We start from the raw sequence: 17,388 nt of genomic DNA on the forward strand, positions 1-17,388 counted from the left end.
CCCTCCTGTAATTGTTTTTTTTTTTTTTTTAGGAATTTCACTTTATTTATTTATTTATTTTTGGCTGTGTTGGGTCTTCGTTTCTGTGCGAGGGCTTTCTCTAGTTGCGGCAAGCGGGGGCCTCTCTTCATCGCGGTGCGCAGGCCTCTCACTGTCGCGGCCTCTCTTGTTGCGGAGCACAGGCTCCAGACGCGCAGGCTCAGTAGTTGTGGCTCACGGGCCCAGCTGCTCCGCGGCATGTGGGATCTTCCCAGACCAGGGCTCGAACCCGCGTCCCCTGCATTGGCAGGCAGATTCTCAACCACTGCGCCACCAGGGAAGCCCCTTGTAATTGTTTTTTAAATAAAAGTCATCTTGGTGACATGATGGTTTCCGCTGGCAGGGCACCTAGCCCAAGGGGCCATAGAACTTAGTCATCTGCCCTGGTGGTGCCTTCTCGCTCCTGCAAGGACTTGCATTGGTCGCTCCTCACATCCTTTGGTGTTGCTTCACTACATTTTAAACAATGCACTTCTGACTATCTCCTGCATAATCTTAAGGTGCTCCTGGATGTTTGTGGCCTTCAGATTAATCCTGCTCTGCGGAGTTTAACAAAGGAGATCTCCGGTTACTTCTCCGATATTTCACCTTTTAGCCACATGCTCCCAAGGAAGCCTGCTGCCCTTGGATTTCTAGCCCCGAATATATTCAGGGAATAGAACTTTGTTTAAATCTCACCTTTTAAATTTTAATTCATCCCTTAGAACCCCGTTCACAGCAGGCCTTTGAGAAATCCTGTCAGGTGAATGTCATAGCCCTCTTTCGTGTTCTTTCTTTCCTTGTGGGTACTGCGCTAGCCCCAGGATGGGGTGTGTGCACAGCTGAGCACCCCTGACTATTCTTAGCCCCCGCTCCATGTCGGTCGGGCTGGTCAGCTCCACGTGTGTGTGGGTGTGTACGTGCGTGTATGTGCAAGCATGTGGATGTGTGTGTGTGTGTGTGCGTGCATATGTGCACATGTGTGTGGGTCTGGGATGGTGAGGACTGCCATCCACCACTTCTTCCAACATGCTAATCAGGGAAGCAGGGAGTTAGACCAGCCCCTGTTTCCTCCCGTCCGGCTTCTTTGTCTGCTGCTGGGAGGAGTCGGGTGCTGTTCCCACATCTGCACTCAGACCTGTGTGGCGGGTCACCTGCAGCAAGGGTTCCCTAATTGCAGGTGGGCAGCTGGCTGTCCCGGCACGTGGCACGTGTGAGCCCCCGTAACCCAGCATCACCTCTGCTCCTCTGACCGTAATTTCATGCAACCGCGTGTTGGAAACATGCAGGGGCTGTGCCACCCTCCTGTTTGTGCTCGGTGTAATTTACTGGTGTAATTTCCAGGTATCTGGTGTTTGTACAAATACTAGAAAATACGCTGCTTTGTAGCAGCTGACAGAGAAGCTCAGCCATTCCCAACCCGCCTCGGCCGTGCCAGGGTGCACACCCACCGGGCCAGGAGCTGAGGGGCTAAAAGACTCACCTTACCAAGAGCTGTACGCAAGGTGCTGAGGGGGCGGTTTTCCTTTTTCAATCCATGCATTCATTGATTCGTATATTCATTCATTCCACAAGTATATATTGGAAGATGCTCCGTGCCAGACATCGTGCTCCGTTCTGCAGAAAAACTGGTGAGAGACACATCTGGTCTCAGCCCTGCTGGAGGTAATGACAGCCCCAGGGGACAAATGCCGGAGGACGCAGTGCCGGTGGACCAGATGCGCGGAGTTGGAGGGAGAGGGCTGCACTCAGGATGGGGGATGAGCAGGCTTATGGCCCCGTGGGGATGGAGAGAAAGAGGATCCAATGACTCTGCAGCCCAGGAAGGCGGCAGGGGACAGTGACAGATGAGGCTGGAGGCCGAGGCTTCATCCCAGTTCTGGGCGGAAGAGAAACACGGGTGTCTGTGCTGTAGAGAGACCAGCAGTCCCCCCACCAGGGGCAGCCTCAGCCAACGTGTCCATCTGGTATTGGGTCCATTCATCTTGGTCTTTACATGGTTTTTAATTATATGGGAAAGGACTCCCGCCCCGCAAAAAGGAAACAGAATGTTGTGGCCAGTTTATTTGGAGAATCCTTTGTATTAAAATATAGTACATGGAGGGCTTCCCTGGTGGTGCAGTGGTTAAGAATCCGCCTGCCAACTCAGGGGACACGGGTTCGAGCCCTGGTCCGGGAAGATATCACATGCCGCGGAGCAACTAAGTCTGTGCACCACAACTACTGAGCCTGCGCTCTAGAGCCCGCAAGCCACAACTACTGAGCCCACGTGCCACAACTACTGAGCCCACGTGCCACAACTACTGAGCCCACGTGCCACAACTACTGAGCCCACGTGCCACAACTACTGAAGCCCGCGCACCTAGAGCCCATGCTCCACGACAAGAGAAGCCACCGCAATGAGCAGCCCGCGCACTGCAACGAAGAGTAGCCCCTGCTCGCCGCAACTAGAGAAAGCCCGCGTGCAGCAACGAAGACCCAACGCAGCCAAAAATAAAATAAATTAATTAAATAAATAAAAATTTTTTTAAATGTTAAAAAATAAAATAAAATATAGTACATGGATAAAAAAATTGGAGGTATAGTAAGGCCAACAGATTAGGAGACAATTGCCACTGAAAAGATAGTTTTTATGCTCACGGATCCCGGAGACCCTCCTCACAGGGCAGGGGGCACACCAACCACATGGGGAAGCACCAGGGCCAGGCAGGAGGCACAGGGCAGGTCGGGGAACGTGGGCAGGAGCCTTTATTGTGGTTTCAAGGCAAGGAGGGGGTGAGGAGGCTGGGCAGGCTTGGGGCTGGCTAGTTGGAATGATTTCCATGGGCTCTGGGCCCAGGGGCTGTCCCTGGCTGTCTGGCCCTGGCCCCGGGGGATGAGAGCAGGCGGATAGCAGCTCGGGGTGTGAGCGCCCACAGGGGAGGCGGTGGGGTGTGGGCGCTGGTTGGGCTGGTTTGTATTTGAAGGGGCGCTCGCAGGCGAGTTGTTTACTGTCTCCAGGAGCTGACCAGTCCTGGGAGCGGCAACCTCTCCAGGGTCAGCCAGGGCCCAGACGTCAAAGCATCAGAATACGGAAAATCAGAGACGTGGTTAATACAGATTTTCGATTAAACCACTGGGGTGGCCACATTGTACTCTGCTTCCCAGGACAGAGAATTGAACGTGACAAGGTTAACATACTTCTAACAGCAAGATAGGAAAGGCTGCTCAGAGTAGCACAGGGTGAGGACAGGAGAGAGGATGGTCTGGAAACACTTCCCAGGCCCCGCCTGCCAGACGTGTGTTGTGGTCAAAGGGTTTCTCGAGCCTGAGTGACTCAAGTTGGCTTATACTTGCCGTGAATAAGACTTTCAACCCAGATCGGTTTCTAGAGAGGTGTAAGATGCCTTTAATAGTTGTTTCTCTGTATAGCTACTGTAGAGCACAGGGAACAATACTCAATATTTTGTAATAACCTAGAAGGGAAGAGAATCCAAAGAAGAATGTATAATATATATATATTCTGACTATAACTGAATTGCTGTGCTGTACACCTGAAACTAACATGATATTGTAAATCAACTATACTTCAATTAAAAAAAAGGGAAACATTAAAATATAGTTGTTTCTCATGCTTTTCTATATATAATTAGTGAATATATATTAATTGGCCGAAACCTTTGCAGCACTGTCAAGCTCTTGAATAATTAATGTCTCCTCCGTCAAACAGCTGTGGGCTTTCTCTCCCGGGCTCCTTCATGTCCCAATTCATAATCCAACCTTGGCCCAGCCTGTTGGCGGACGACCCGTTGGTGACTGCTGAGAAGAGCTTCACAACCTACCTTAAGAGTTTCCCGAGTTTTTGGTAACTTTCAAGCACAGCTGGTTAGAGAATAAATTGCCATGACCTTTCCAAAAAAAAAACAATTTTATTATGGCATCAAAAGCCACCAATTCCACTTTCATAAGTTTATTTTCGGAAAATAATCAGCAGCTAGGTAGGAAGATTTATGTCAGGGATACTCATTATAGGATTTTTTTTTTTAATAGTGGAAAATAGAAAAAAACAAAACCAAACAGGGAGTACTTAAGTAACTTAGCTTCTGGTGCAGCCACATAATGGATGACTTCCAGCCACCAGAAATCACTTCAAAACATGAAAAAAAAACCCTACCAAAACACTAAGCTAAGTTGTGAGGTAGTATGATCCAAATTTTGCAAAAGAAGTACACATTTTTATATGTAAGTTTAAAAAACTAGAATATCTTTAATTTTCTTTATGCGTTTGGGTAAAAAACAAGTTTTCATTTCTACAAGGAGCACATTACCTCTATAATAAAAATTATTCAGTAGATATGATTTTTAAAACTTGTCTAAGACAAGAGAACATTTATTCCTAAGGATGGAAAGTACTCCATTCTCTTACAGAATCTAAATCTAAACTTTAAGGTATAGCATCACCTCACGTCTAGTTAAGAACTTACCCATATCTGCTTATGGCATCATTTGAGAAGGAAAGATTCAAGGAAAACAGAGCGGGGGGTCGGGGAGTGAAGAGGATGTGGGGGAAGAAGAGGGTCTGTAGGTTCACGTGAAGGTATCATGGAGATTTAGACTCTGGGGACAAAACCCTGGTGGAACCGCACACGTTGGAGAGCGTCTGAGCGGGTGCATCCCAGTGGTCCCAGGGCTCCCCGCCGGGAAAGCGGTTCCTAGCGGCCCGGACTGCCTGCTTCCTGAGCGGCCCGGCAAATCCCGTGACAGTCGAAGCCTTGGGGAGACAGAGCCTCCTGCTCCCCACAGAGTTTCTCCCTTCATGCTTTGAAAGCAAATTACGCTTTGCGCTTTTCCATATGCATTTATAAAGTTATTCAGTCCTGTTTGTCTTTTATGGTGAGGTGAGTGACCCTTTCTTCATGGTTTAATAAAACATCCGAAGTCTTCATGACACCACAGCAAAGCACCGCAAGGAGGGGAGACTGCAGCAGCATTTCAATGAGGGAGGAAATGAGAAATGAGTCCCCAAAGGATACTTAATAAGGAACAGCAAAACTGTCTTTTCAAAAAATGCTTCTGGAAATGAGCTTGGTTGTTTTTTTCCGGCTGGATGGTTGGCAAAGGGACAGCAGCTGCCGGAGGCAGCAGGAGAGAGCGCTGGGGACCTGGAACACGCAGGTCCCTGCAAGGGACCGGCCTTATTGCCCCGGCCTTGGGGATGGTCAGACGCTTACCTGGACACCGCCAGGCTGAGCTGGCATATCAGCACCCTCGGATTCCTGGTTGCAGAAGGTAACGTTCTGGCCACACCTGTGCGTTTCTCATACAGGTGAGTTCTTTCTGTTCCTATCAGACTAAGTAGGAAAAATCCCTCTGTGCTGCAGCCCCTCCCTGGTTCCCTCTGAGCCAGGCACTCGGGCACCTCTCCTATTCTTAGATCACCTCATCCCCGGCTCCTCCAGGAGGAAAGGGCAGAGGGCGGAAGGTAAACCAAGACTGTCTGCTACAGTGCCCTCGCGCGCCCGCCCCAAATAACGTGCGCACACGCGCACACATCATGCTATTGTGTTTCAACATCCTTTTATTCTTACACAATCCAGATGTAACCACCCCTAGGGTCCCCAGCCCTGTTTCCTTGAGCTGCTCAATCGCCATGGCCTGGCCCCGGCCCCCATCTCTGCAGGTCCACCTTGCCATCAGCCAACCGTCTGCACCTTCCAATAGGCGAAGCTTTGAAAGTATACTCTTTCCTTTAACATAAATTCTTGGCAGACTCCGTCTCAATCGCTGTCGATTGTGGTTTTAAATTATAAATTTTGTATCTTGGCAAAAGTCATCTCTTTGTGGCTGCAAATTTTCAAACACCTTTTGTGCCTAAAAGGTTAAATGTGGCGACTCTCTTCTCCGCCCAGTCATCAACGCATATGCAATTTCTGTGTCTGGACACACATCCCCAGGCGCTGGGGGCTAGAGGCAAAGAGAGAGGCACCATCTTGGGTTGATTGTGTTTATTTTACATCGAGAAGAGGCTCAGTTATGAAATTTGCACTTAGGACTTAAGAATGTCTGTGTGTGCTAAGATCGCTCACTTTTCAAAATCGTGCAGTCTTGGCAGAAACTGCTGGGAGTCCCCCCCGCTCCTCCTCTCCTTCTGTGCTGAGAGAGCCTTGACTGGACACGTGGGCACCTGACTAGGGACTCAGTCTCCCAGCCTCCTTTGCAGCCGGCGTGATCATGTGACTCATCCCCCAGCCTCCTTTGCAGCCGGTGTGATCATGTGACTCATCCCCCAGCCTCCTTTGCAGCTGGCGTGATCATGTGACTGGGCTCTGGACCAGGGAAGACCAGGGGAGTGTGGATGTGCCTTATCCCGCCCTCCTCCACACTCTCGCCTCCTGAGGAGCCAGGACGCAGACCTGGCTGCGGCCTGCACTGACCCCAGAGGTGAGGACGATGCCCCAGGGACAATGCACACCGAGATGGGCGGAGCCTGAGTCCCGAACAAGCCGGTGGGCAGGGAGCCCACCTCACAGCTGGACTTCCGTGAGAGTGGGCGGGGTTACTTTTTAAGGTTAGCGCTGGTGGGGGGGTCTGTTCCAGCAGCTCTGCCCATTTCCCCTAGCCCACTGCCTCCCTGCTGGCCTCCCTCCCGCCTGCATCCCTGCATTCCCGGCTCCGCCACCCAGCTGTCTGCGGCCCTTAGAACCACGGAGAACAGTGGGGTTTGACCTCAGGCTGTTTCTCCAGCCTGGGAGTAGGGTGGCACTACCCACCCATCCCTTCCCCTAGCAGCCCAGGGGGGCCGACTCACAGCCCTGGGAGCGTTTTGAGCGGAATGAAGTGGTCATTTCAGGCCACCGAGTCCATGCTCCCGGCTTCAGTAGCTGTTGTGTTCTTGTCAGCCGACCCTGAAATCTTACAAGCACATGAAGACGAGGAAAGGACAGGACAGCCAGTTTCTGAAACACGTTTTTACCCTTGCCCCAAGCGGACAAAGCTGGGAGGTAAGCAGGTTGACAACACGACTCTAGCGATTACTGCCCCGGTATATCCAGCCCAGGTGTGGGACTAGGTCCTCATATACATTATGTCATGTGTTCCTCTCGGGGGCCTCTGGCTGGGAGCGTCTCCCTCATTTAGGAGGCCAGGAAGCTGGACACAGGATCACTTGCTGGAGGCAAGGCTGCTGACTGCGTGAGCAAGGGGAGCACAGCAACGTCGGAAATACTTCACGTGGCAGATTTTTAGTCCCAGAGAAAGCGTGTACTGTAAATCATGTCAGGGGAAACTACGCCGGGGCTCAGAGTAGCCAAGTAGGAATTGATCTAGACTTTGCTCTTCATCTTGGTTGTCAGAATGTCCTAGAGAACCTTTGCCTTTATTTCACCCCAGCAGCAGGGGGCCGAGATTCATGATGACGAGGTAGTGGATTCCCCCGGGTGGTGAGGGTTAGGGTGACACTTCTGAGACTTACCGTGTCTCGTTTTCTGAGGCGAGGCTCTCCCACGGGCCGTCACCACCACAGTCACTGCCCAGGACCCCACAGAAACAATTCAGCGCCCAGGGTTTGGGGGAAGTCCAGGGCCAGAGAGAAGATGAAAACATAATACAGAGAAGCAGTGGTCGCCCTGCAGGCATCAGGGAAGGAGACAAGAACTTGCTATTTATGTAGTATTTTAAGAAGTTCCTTGAAGGCCCAGCGAGGCTGGAGAGAATCAGGAAGTCGGCAGAGTGAAAGTCAGAGGTGAAACTAAGTGGCTGGAATTATCTAGCAGGGTGGGGAGTTTTTAAAAATGTGGGCGCCCTGTTGTGACCCTCACACTGCTCAATCTCCCTTTGTCATCAGTAATGCCCTTTAGTCATTGCAGCTCGGCTAGTGACTTACAGGTTCTGGACTAGACTTCCCGAAGTGGATGTATCTCAGGAGGTGTCTGACCCCAGATTCCTGGTGTACTAGTCGTGGCTCTGGCGCTAATTTTGGCAAGAAACACAGTCTTATACACCGAAAGAGCAGTAATACTTTACTTAAAATATATACAAAATTATTACTTTGAAACATATATATTACTATCCAACATACATCATATAACACTGCTTGATGTAAATTTTGGTACCTTCATTCGTTCACTTTTGCGATTTCTCTTTTACACGAGGCTCCTGAAAAACGTTCATTTAAGAATGCCCACCGGAGGGGAGGTGCCCAGAGGCCTGGTCCCCGTGGTGGTCTGGCTGTGCTCTTGGACACCACTGAGACTGTGCAACTCTGCCTTGCGGGGGCCACTCGGGACACAGAAGTGAGGGGACCCACCTTGATCAATCACATGCCATTGACCATCTTCAACCAATCTCTAGCTCTCTCCTCTCTCATCTGTCTCCCTCTCCTCTCTCTCTCTCCCTCACTCTAGGTATACAACGGTCTGGGGGGTCTGGGCCTGGGCGTAAAAGGAGGGTGAAGTTGGTGAGAAAAAGTGCCGATTATTTTCTGGAAAAGCCCTCGTCTGGACTTAGGTTAATGTGAATTATGTTATCCTTCTTTTTTGCTTCTGTCACAGGAGGAAAGCATGGGAATGGGGAGCTGGTCTCTTCATACAACCTTGGAAAGCAAATGAGAAGAAAAACACAAAGGGGAGCGTCTGTGCTTGAGTTACAGTTATCCTGAGATAAATCAGACATCTGCCTTTGGGCCCAGCCTGTGCGTGATTCATCACCATCCCCTACAGTGCCTTGCATCTCGTAGGCACTTAATAAATGCTCACTGCATGGATGGATAAATGAAGGCAGGGGATCTGGTGACTACAAGTGGAAAACATGCACATGGCAGGGACCTCGGCAGGGATGTGGGAGACCCTCTAGGCCCGCTTCCTCGCTTAGCAGATGGGGAAACCGAGGCCCAGAGAAGTGGGGGTGAAACGAGCAAGGTCACGTGACTAGTTCCTGATGGAGTTAGACTTAGAACCATATTTTCTAAATTTATCCTTAAATTTCCCACTCTCTTCAGATCTGAAGCTGTAAAGAGAGCTCCGTGGACTCAACCGTGTGCCCTGACCTCAGGAAAGTCACCCCCACCATCAGAAGCTCCCAGTGGTAAAGGGGGCCCTGGGTGTAGAGGCTGGGTGTACGAGACAAGCAGCAGGTCCCCTCTAGGCAGCTGCCCTCCTGGGATCCCAATCCTGCCTGGGCTGGGGGACCAAGGTCCTGGGGGGGTGGCCCCGATGGCAGTGGTCAGACCCCTGCGGCCCTGAGTGAGGTAGAGGAACACAGAGGTCAGTGGGAGCGGGTCGTTGCGTCCCCGCCGCAGGTCCTGGGACGGGGTGATGTGGCAGCCTCAGCGCGTCGAGAGGAACATGTAGACGAAGCCCCCGGCCGCTTCTGGGGCTGAAAGCAAGTCGCCACAAGTACTTGCTGAAAAGATGGATCACAGGAGAGGGAGCGTGGTTCCCGCTCACGGGGAGAGATGGAATGAGGACAAGGGCGGCCCGGGGCCCAGAGGCGAGAGAGAGGGAAGGGACAGGGGCTGTCAGGCAGGCAGCGAGGTGACAGGCTTCAGGGTGAGGGGCCGGGTGGGCCGGTCCGGGGGGGAGGGTTGAGGATGTGCGCTGGGGTGGGCTTGGCATTTCAGCTGAGCGGCCCCCGAACATCCTCTGGGCTTCAAGCCACCAAGGCCTCCCATGTGTCACACGGGGGCAGCTGAAAAGCCCGGGGGCTCCTCTGCTTCCCGCGTGATTTTGGTTTATAGAACGGACGATTTGGCATCGTCCAAAATGCACATCTGACCGATGTAAAGAACCTGGCATGTTTCCACAACGTACGCCACAGACACAGATGCCTCTGAAGAATGCTGGCGCCCAATACAGTGCCTGATGACCCAGAGATGAACCTACTTGGGTTTCTCGCGTCAGAACATGGCACCACGGCTGTCTCCGAGGCAGATCTTGAGAGAGCCCTTCAGACAGAGCCTTCCTCCTGCCCCGCAGCCAACCTCCCTCGCTGCTCCCCTCGCCTCCCTAACGTTGGGCCCGACTCCTTCATCACCCACCCGTTTCCCCTTTTGTCGTGACTGCCGTCCAGTTTCCATCAGACCCGCCGGGAGAAACAAAAATAATTCATCGTGTCAACCCGGCAGCCGCAGCTCACCCGGTAACGAATGAGTCCCTTTGTGCTTAAGAGGCCCCCCCAGGCGCTGACTGCACGGAAGTCCCAGGAAGCCGAGCGGGGGGGCAGGGGGCTCACCGCCACCCCCTCCCTACACGGCGGACTGGTTTTCGGTGCACGCGTAGACGGTGCTCGGCTGGATTCGCCTCCGGATCCGCTCAGGCACTTTGGGGAGGATCTGGAAGGTCTGGGGCAGCAGCTCCAGGCAGGCCTCGCGGAACTTCTTGATTCGCCAGCAGTAGACGATGGGGTTGAAGACGGACTTGAGGTAGCTGAGCCCTAGCATGCAAGAGCTGGTGGCGTAGAACGAGGGGCCGCAGTAGAACCTCCGGCTGAACACGGACAGCAGGCTGTAGACGGAGTGTGGCAGCCAGCACAGCGAGAAGCCCACGAAGAGGATGAGGATGGTGGTGAAGGCCTTGGTTTTGAAGCTCAGGTCCAGGCTGACCTGCTGCTGCCGCCGGAGCCGCCGCAGGCCGGCGCGGGGCAGCCGCCGCAGGTCCAGGCTGTCCGACTGGTTGTGCACGCGCACGGCGTTCTTGCGCACCGTGTGCAGGATGCCCAGGTAGGAGCCGAGCATCACGGCGAAGGGCGCGAAGAAGGCGGCGCCCACCAGCGCCAGCACGTAGGCGCGGCCAGCCGGCAGTTCGGTGTAGCCCAGCACGCACTGCGGGGCCCGCGCCGGCACCTCCACCAGCGGCCGGGCGGCCAGCGACGGGGCCGAGACGCAGAAGGACAGCGCCCAGGACGCGGCGATGATCACCTTGGCCCTGCGGGGGTTCAGCCTGTCCTGGCGCTGGACGATGATGAGGAAGCGGTCCACGCTGATGATGAGCAGGATGGCCACGCCCTCCAGGACGAAGAACCAGTAGAGCGCGGCCGAGAGACGGCAGAAGGCGTCCCCGAAGTGCCAGCGGACGGTGACGAGGGTGACGGCGGTGAAGGGCATGCAGCACAAGGACAGCATGATGTCCGAGAAGGCCAGCGTGGCCAGCAGCAGGTTGATGGCGGAGCGCATGGCCGGCCTCTGGTACACGATGACGCAGACCACGGCGTTGCCGAGGAGCCCCACCACGATCATCAGCATCATGAGGGCCGCCAGGGACATCCTGAGGGGCGCCGGCGGGGCGGGGGGCCCGGGGTCTGCCGCGTGGCTCCCGTTGGGCAGCGGGTGTTCGTAGGTCTCGAGGGACGAGCGGTTACAGGCCATCGTGGAGGGCAGCCTGGAGCTGGGGCAGAAGGGAGAGGAAGGGGCCTCAGCGCCTCGGGGGCTGCAGCGTTCTGCCTGCCGGCTGCATCGACCGCCCGGTTGTCTTGGATCTGGAGGGCGCTGCAAGGGCTGGGAGGAGCCTCCCTCTTCGGGAGCAACTGGCTGGGATGCGCGATTCATCCATCACAGCCTCCGCATCTCCGTGACAACCGACTGTGTCCTCAGCTTTCTACTTGGACGCTCTCAGGGGCCTGGAGCAAAGAAGCACGAAAGAGAACGGGGTTAGACCTTCCAAGCGCGGGTTGGATAGAGCAGTTTTTGCCTTTTACAGGTATTTTAAACATCAGAGTGGCGATGACTCACTTACTTACCACGTGGGACAAGGCTTGGTCTTCACTAATACGCCGAGCCTTGTCACATCACCCAGGAAACCTGATTAGACTCACCTTGTGGGGGACCAGACTTTGTAATCAACATTGCCATAATCAGCATGTATTTTATAACTTGAATTATAAACAGCCTGATCCAGTGACGCTTTGGACAAGGCAACCCCCCATAGAAAGCCAGCTCCATGAGGGCAGGGTTTTGTCTGTGTTGTTCGCTGTGTCCCCAGCGGACAAGATGCTCAACAGAAATTTTGTGGAGTAAATCAATGGTAGTTGATGCCGCTGCTCTTTGTTTTAAGTGTGGAGTCACGTGCAGTTGTAAGAAATAATCCAGCAAGATCCCAGGTACCCTTCCCCCAATTTCCCCTAGTGGTAACACTTTGGATAACTGCAGTGCTGCTAGACTGCTAGAATGTTACTTTTGGAAACGCTGATGAAAAGGAGGACACTCTCCCCCGAGATAAACCCTTTTAAAGGGTGCTATTGGGGCTTCCCTGATGGACAGTGGTTAAGAATCCGCCTGCCAATGCAGGGGACGCGGGTTCGAGCCCTGGTCCGGGAAGATCCCACATGCCGCGGAGCAACTAAGCCCGTGCACCACAACTACTGAGCCTGCGCTCTAGAGCCTGTGAGCCACAACTACTGAGCCCACGTACCACAACTACTGAAGCCCCGTGCGCCTAGAGCCCGTGCTCCACAACAAGAGAAGCTGCCACAATGAGAAGCCCGCGCACCACAATTAGAGAAAGCCTGCGCGCAGCAACGAAGACTCAACACAGCCAAAAATAAATAAATTAAAAAAAAAAAGAAGTGCTAAGTATATAATAGGGTGTAAGAATCCAGCCCAGGATTCAGATGGATCCTACCAATGGATGATTTTATTTCTTAATTTCTCTAAGTCTTTGTTTCTTCATCTGTAAAGTGGGGATAACAACAGTGCCCCCCGGGGAGGGTTATTAGGGGAAGCACAGGAGGGGACGGGCCCACAGTGCTGGAAGCACGGCAAGCAGTGCACCGAGCTAGCTGCTCATTTGTTTTCTTTTCGTACCTGAGCTTTATTGAGATACTATTGACATATGACATATGTAAGTCTAAGGTGTACAATGTGATGATTTGATACACATATAATATTGAGAAATGATGACCACAATAAACTTAGCTAACAGCTCCATGCCCTCATGTAATTATCTTTCTTTTGGTGTGTATGTGGTGATGACATTTAAGATTTACCTTCTTAACAAGTTTCAAGTGTATAATACAGTCTTGTGAATTGCACTCACCATGCGGGACATTATTCACAATAGCCAAGACATGGAGACAAGCCAACTGCCCATTGGTGGATGAATGGATAAAGAAATTGTGGTGTATACATACAATGGAAGAAGCTTTAGAATTATTAACAATATATCATTTGGTATATACTTTGTTTAAAAATTACCTAAAGGTATAATACAATTTTAAAAATGTAAGAATCCAATGAACTAACAGTTTGACTAAATTTTCTTTTTACAGGCCCAATCTTTATTTCCTTTGAGAAATAAATGTTGCATAATTTCAATAAAAAGAATGTTGCAGTAGAGAATGCAGGTGACTAGAGTGGCCATGGAACCAGGAGGCTGGGCAAGCAGCTTCGGGCCGCCCCAGGCCCCCGGGAAAGTCCCACTAGCCACGGGGAGGGATCACGCGGGCAGTGACCAGCTTGGGCTGGTGCAGGCAGTGCCCACCAGGAGCCAAAAGAACACGCGTGACTGAGTGGAGATTCCTGCCGCAGGTGGTGGTCCGGGAACGAAAGCATTCGAAGGAGACTGGAATGGTTTCTTCTTTCCTCCACCTCCTGCCGGAGACAAACGGTGTGAGCCGGGTGAGTATCAGACCTATAGAAGCTTCCAAAGACACCTCAGCTGATGCTTCTCTTTTGTGGAAGCCCTCCTGCTTTCCACTTACTCATGCCTACTTCTTCCTCTGTGCTGGCAAGAAGCATCTCTTTTTCCAAGTTCCTTAGAGTCGTCCTTATAATAGCGATCTCAAGTTGAAGGGCTGGGGTGATGTAGGAATCTAGGAGGCCTCAGACCACTTAGTCTAAAGGCTCTGCGGGTGGCAACGTCTTGGTGACGTTAGCTCAGGTCCACCCAGCCCCCGGTGCTCCAGGTGTAGACCCTGCCTTGGCCGAGCATGCCCGGAACGAGTTCATCTCTGTGGTGGGAATAGTCATCCAGACTCGTGGAGGCTGAGCTGTATAATCAGAGATCTGGTGTGTTATTTTATAAGTGAGAAGTATCTCTCTGCAGACGACAAATGCTTGTGTTAGCACGATACAATACTTCTGTGCCTCAGTTTTCCAATCTGTGAAATGGAGATAACTACACATCTACCCCCAGGGTTGTAAAAACATTTGCAAGACCTGGTACAAAGAAGGGCATTAGTAAATAATCAACTAGTAGTTAATACATTAATCCACATCCCTCATTGTTTCAAGTTTATGGATTTCTGTCTCTTGGATTACGGAGCAAGAACCATGACAGGCATGCATGAAGCCCTCATGGATTAAGTCCTTCTTGGAGCATAGAATAAGGGGTCACTGAGTAAAAGACACACCCCTGTGTGTCCATGTGTCTGTCACTCCTGGCTGAACCCTTCACCTGCTCCCTTCTCTGCGCTGTAAGAGCGGATCTTCCCTACAACATAATTACAGGGGGTGATTTCATGCTTAACCAAAAGAACAGATGGTGCAAGGAATTTTTTTTTTTAATGTGTGTCTTGAGGTCGAATCAGATTAAAATTGTTTGGGCTTCTGGGCAACAACTTGTCTCTGATATTTTAATTTAGTGTTTTGGTCACGGTCCTGTTGCTAATACCCAAATCAACAGCACTTTTCTTACCAAGCGCTCGGGCACACTAAAGATCAAAGTGAGAGGTAACAGGCGAACAGGAAATGTTCCGGTACCTTCTTTAGTCTGACCCAGCACTACCGCCTCTCTGGCGGTTTTCACTCGGAGGGGTGGGACCGTGATGGGAATTACAAGCCGAGGAAGAAGCGAGTTGGGAACGGAACCATTTCAAGGTACCTACTGTAGTTCCCATGCCATCAATCCCACCTTAGAGCCGGGCGGTCGTGCAGGTGTTGAAGATAAATAAGCATCTTGAACTGAGCTTTAATTTATGAGCTAAGGGGAAGAGACCGGCCTGTGCTGTGGTGTAAGCAGGGGTCCGCTCACCCTGTGCTCAATGGACCGTGTCTGCACAAAGGATGGAGGGAGCTTTCGGCCGTGCGCAGGGAGGAAACACTGCCATCTGTACACTGAACTGACCACGGCATTGTCTAACGCCCCTTCCGCCACTCCTGCGGCCCTGCCGCTGCTCTGCGCGGAGAGCTGGCCCTGCCCGCCATCCACGTGTGCCACTCAGATGCATCCATGAGCAGCTCACCTTCGCAAAAGTAGTGCCAGGTAGAGCCAAGGCCCGAGGCCGGTCTCCGGTGCTGAGGCTCCGAAAGAGGGGCCCGACGTTGGTAGGACCAGAGCGAGAGTGAACGCAGTTTCTTGTCCGTGATGCTGACGAGCATAGAGAAAAGACAAACAATGCCTCCACTGGACCAGCCAAGATGAGATGCAGAGAGCCCTTAGGTGAGCGCACACCTTCCAGGAGGTGACAGTGGAGGGTGGTCATCTGTGAGGGTGAGGGAAGGTGTCTTTCTCTGCTCCATAAGTATGACAGCTCTGCGGGGGACCACCTGGTGGTACCCTGGGGGGTTACCTGGGCCAGGGGCAGCTGCAGGATGCTGCGAGGGCCTGGGACCTGCCCTGCCTGCCTGCCTCCTTCCCTTCCTTCCTTCCTTCCCTCCCTCCCTCCCTCCCTCCTTCCTTCCTTCCTCCCTCCCTCCCTCCTTCTCTCCCTTCCTCCCTCCTTCTCTCCCTCCCTCCCTCTCTCTCTCCCTCCTCTCCCATCCCCTTCTCCTCTCTGTCTATCTCTGTGTGTGTGTCTGTCCGTCTCTCTCTTTTCTAGCTTTTAAAACTTTTTATGACGGTATATTGCAAACCTATAGAAAAGTAGAAAAATTAGTATAACAGAGCCCCATTTGGCCAAGCTTTTGAGATATGTTTTTCCCATTTCCTTCCATTGAAGTGGGAGCAGCTCTGCACGTCCTTGTCACCAAACACCTCCTTTCGTGGCTTTTTTTTTTTAAATTATTTAAATTATTTTATTTATTCATTATTTTCGGCTGCGTTGGGTCTTTGTTGCTGTGCACAGGCTTTCTCTAGTTGTGGCGAGCAGGGGCTACTCTTCTTGCGGAACACGGGCTCTAGGTGCGCAGGCTTCAGTAGTTGTGGTGCGTGGGCTTCAGTAGTTGTGGCTCGCGGGCTCAGTAGTTGTGGCTCGAGGGCTCAGTAGCTGTGGCTCACAGGCTCTAGAGCGCAGGCTCAGTAGTTGTGGCGCACAGACTTAGTTGCTCCGTGGCATGTGGGATCTTCCTGGACCAGGGCTTGAACCCGTGTCCCCTGCATGGCAGGCGGATTCTTAACCACTGCGCCACCAGGGAAGCCCCTGTCCTGGCTTTTGTTTCCAATGTAAAACCCGGAGATTCTGCTGGGTTTTCTTGGAGAGAGGAGAGCAGGCTGAGAGGCAGAGGAGTGTCCTGATAGACAAGGAGAGGAACGCCAGCCCAGGAGAGGTTCCTAGGGGACAGGGCCGGCGGGGAGTGGGTGCACGGAGGGCTAGGGGTTCTAGAACCTCTCCGAGCTGCTCCAAGGATTTGACCGTCCTAGTAACGATGGTCCTGCAGCGAGCGATCAGTCCCTGATAGGATGTCACTGACTGTATTGCAAACGTGTAGCTTCAGGTGACAGATCTCCTCTTAGCTGGTAACATGCAGCTCTGAAGGGACAAAGTCTGAAATGTTTTTCTTCCTCTTCCATTTTCAAAGTCCGACATGAAGAGACCATCCAGGCTGTAACCTGAGATGGAGCTCGCTAGAACCCAGAGGGGGACGGAAGGCAGTGTGCAGGCAGAAGCCCCTGGACGGGGCGGAGGGTTGCTGGGAGGGCAGTAGGGCCGGGCAGAGGGCAGAGCTGAGCCAGGGGAAGACTTCCTGGCAACTGGCAGGCTAAGCACCAGCATGGGTTCTCAGTGGAGGCTCTTATCTCTTTCCCTGTTGCCCCTAAAACAGAATGGCCTGAAGGCAGGTCCACACGGAGGCAGCAGGGTGTGTCATCACCTGTGTTGTCTGAAAAAAACAATGCACAACCTAAACGTCGAGAGTTATGTTTTATTTGGCGGACAAAACTGAGGACTTAAGGCCGGGACACAGCATCTCAGATCACTCCGAGGGACGGCTCCGAAGAGGCAAGGGGACGGGGGGGGGCGGCCAGGATATATGGGAGTTTTTGCGACACAGACCAAGTAGTTGGAACATCAGAGGGTTACTGTTAATTAAAGAAAACCGGACATCTCAAGTGAAGGAATTTAGCGCTCTTCTCTGTATGGGAAGATGCAAGAGTGTTGACTCACTGAAATCATTCCTTTGATGTGCACCTCAGCCATCTGGGGCCAGTATCCTGTGCTCTCTCATCCTGAGTCTCCTCAGGGCTCACCACTGGGGCAGCTGTAATGTGATGGCTCAGTAAACAAACATCCTTTGTTTACTGACAT

General features: G+C 52.4%; 1 protein-coding gene across 1 annotated transcript; it reads right to left on the bottom strand.

The window, feature by feature from the left end:
* Window positions 1–8,052: 8,052 nt before the first annotated feature.
* Window positions 8,053–11,577, bottom strand: GPR45 (G protein-coupled receptor 45). Its single transcript, XM_036873466.1, has one exon. It carries the CDS (start codon window positions 11,534–11,536, stop codon window positions 10,238–10,240), a length of 1,299 nt encoding a protein of 432 aa, XP_036729361.1. The 5' UTR covers window positions 11,537–11,577; the 3' UTR covers window positions 8,053–10,237.
* Window positions 11,578–17,388: the final 5,811 nt, after the last annotated feature.

Source organism: Balaenoptera musculus, chromosome 13, assembly GCF_009873245.2.
Source record: "Balaenoptera musculus isolate JJ_BM4_2016_0621 chromosome 13, mBalMus1.pri.v3, whole genome shotgun sequence".
NCBI lineage: Eukaryota > Metazoa > Chordata > Mammalia > Artiodactyla > Balaenopteridae > Balaenoptera > Balaenoptera musculus.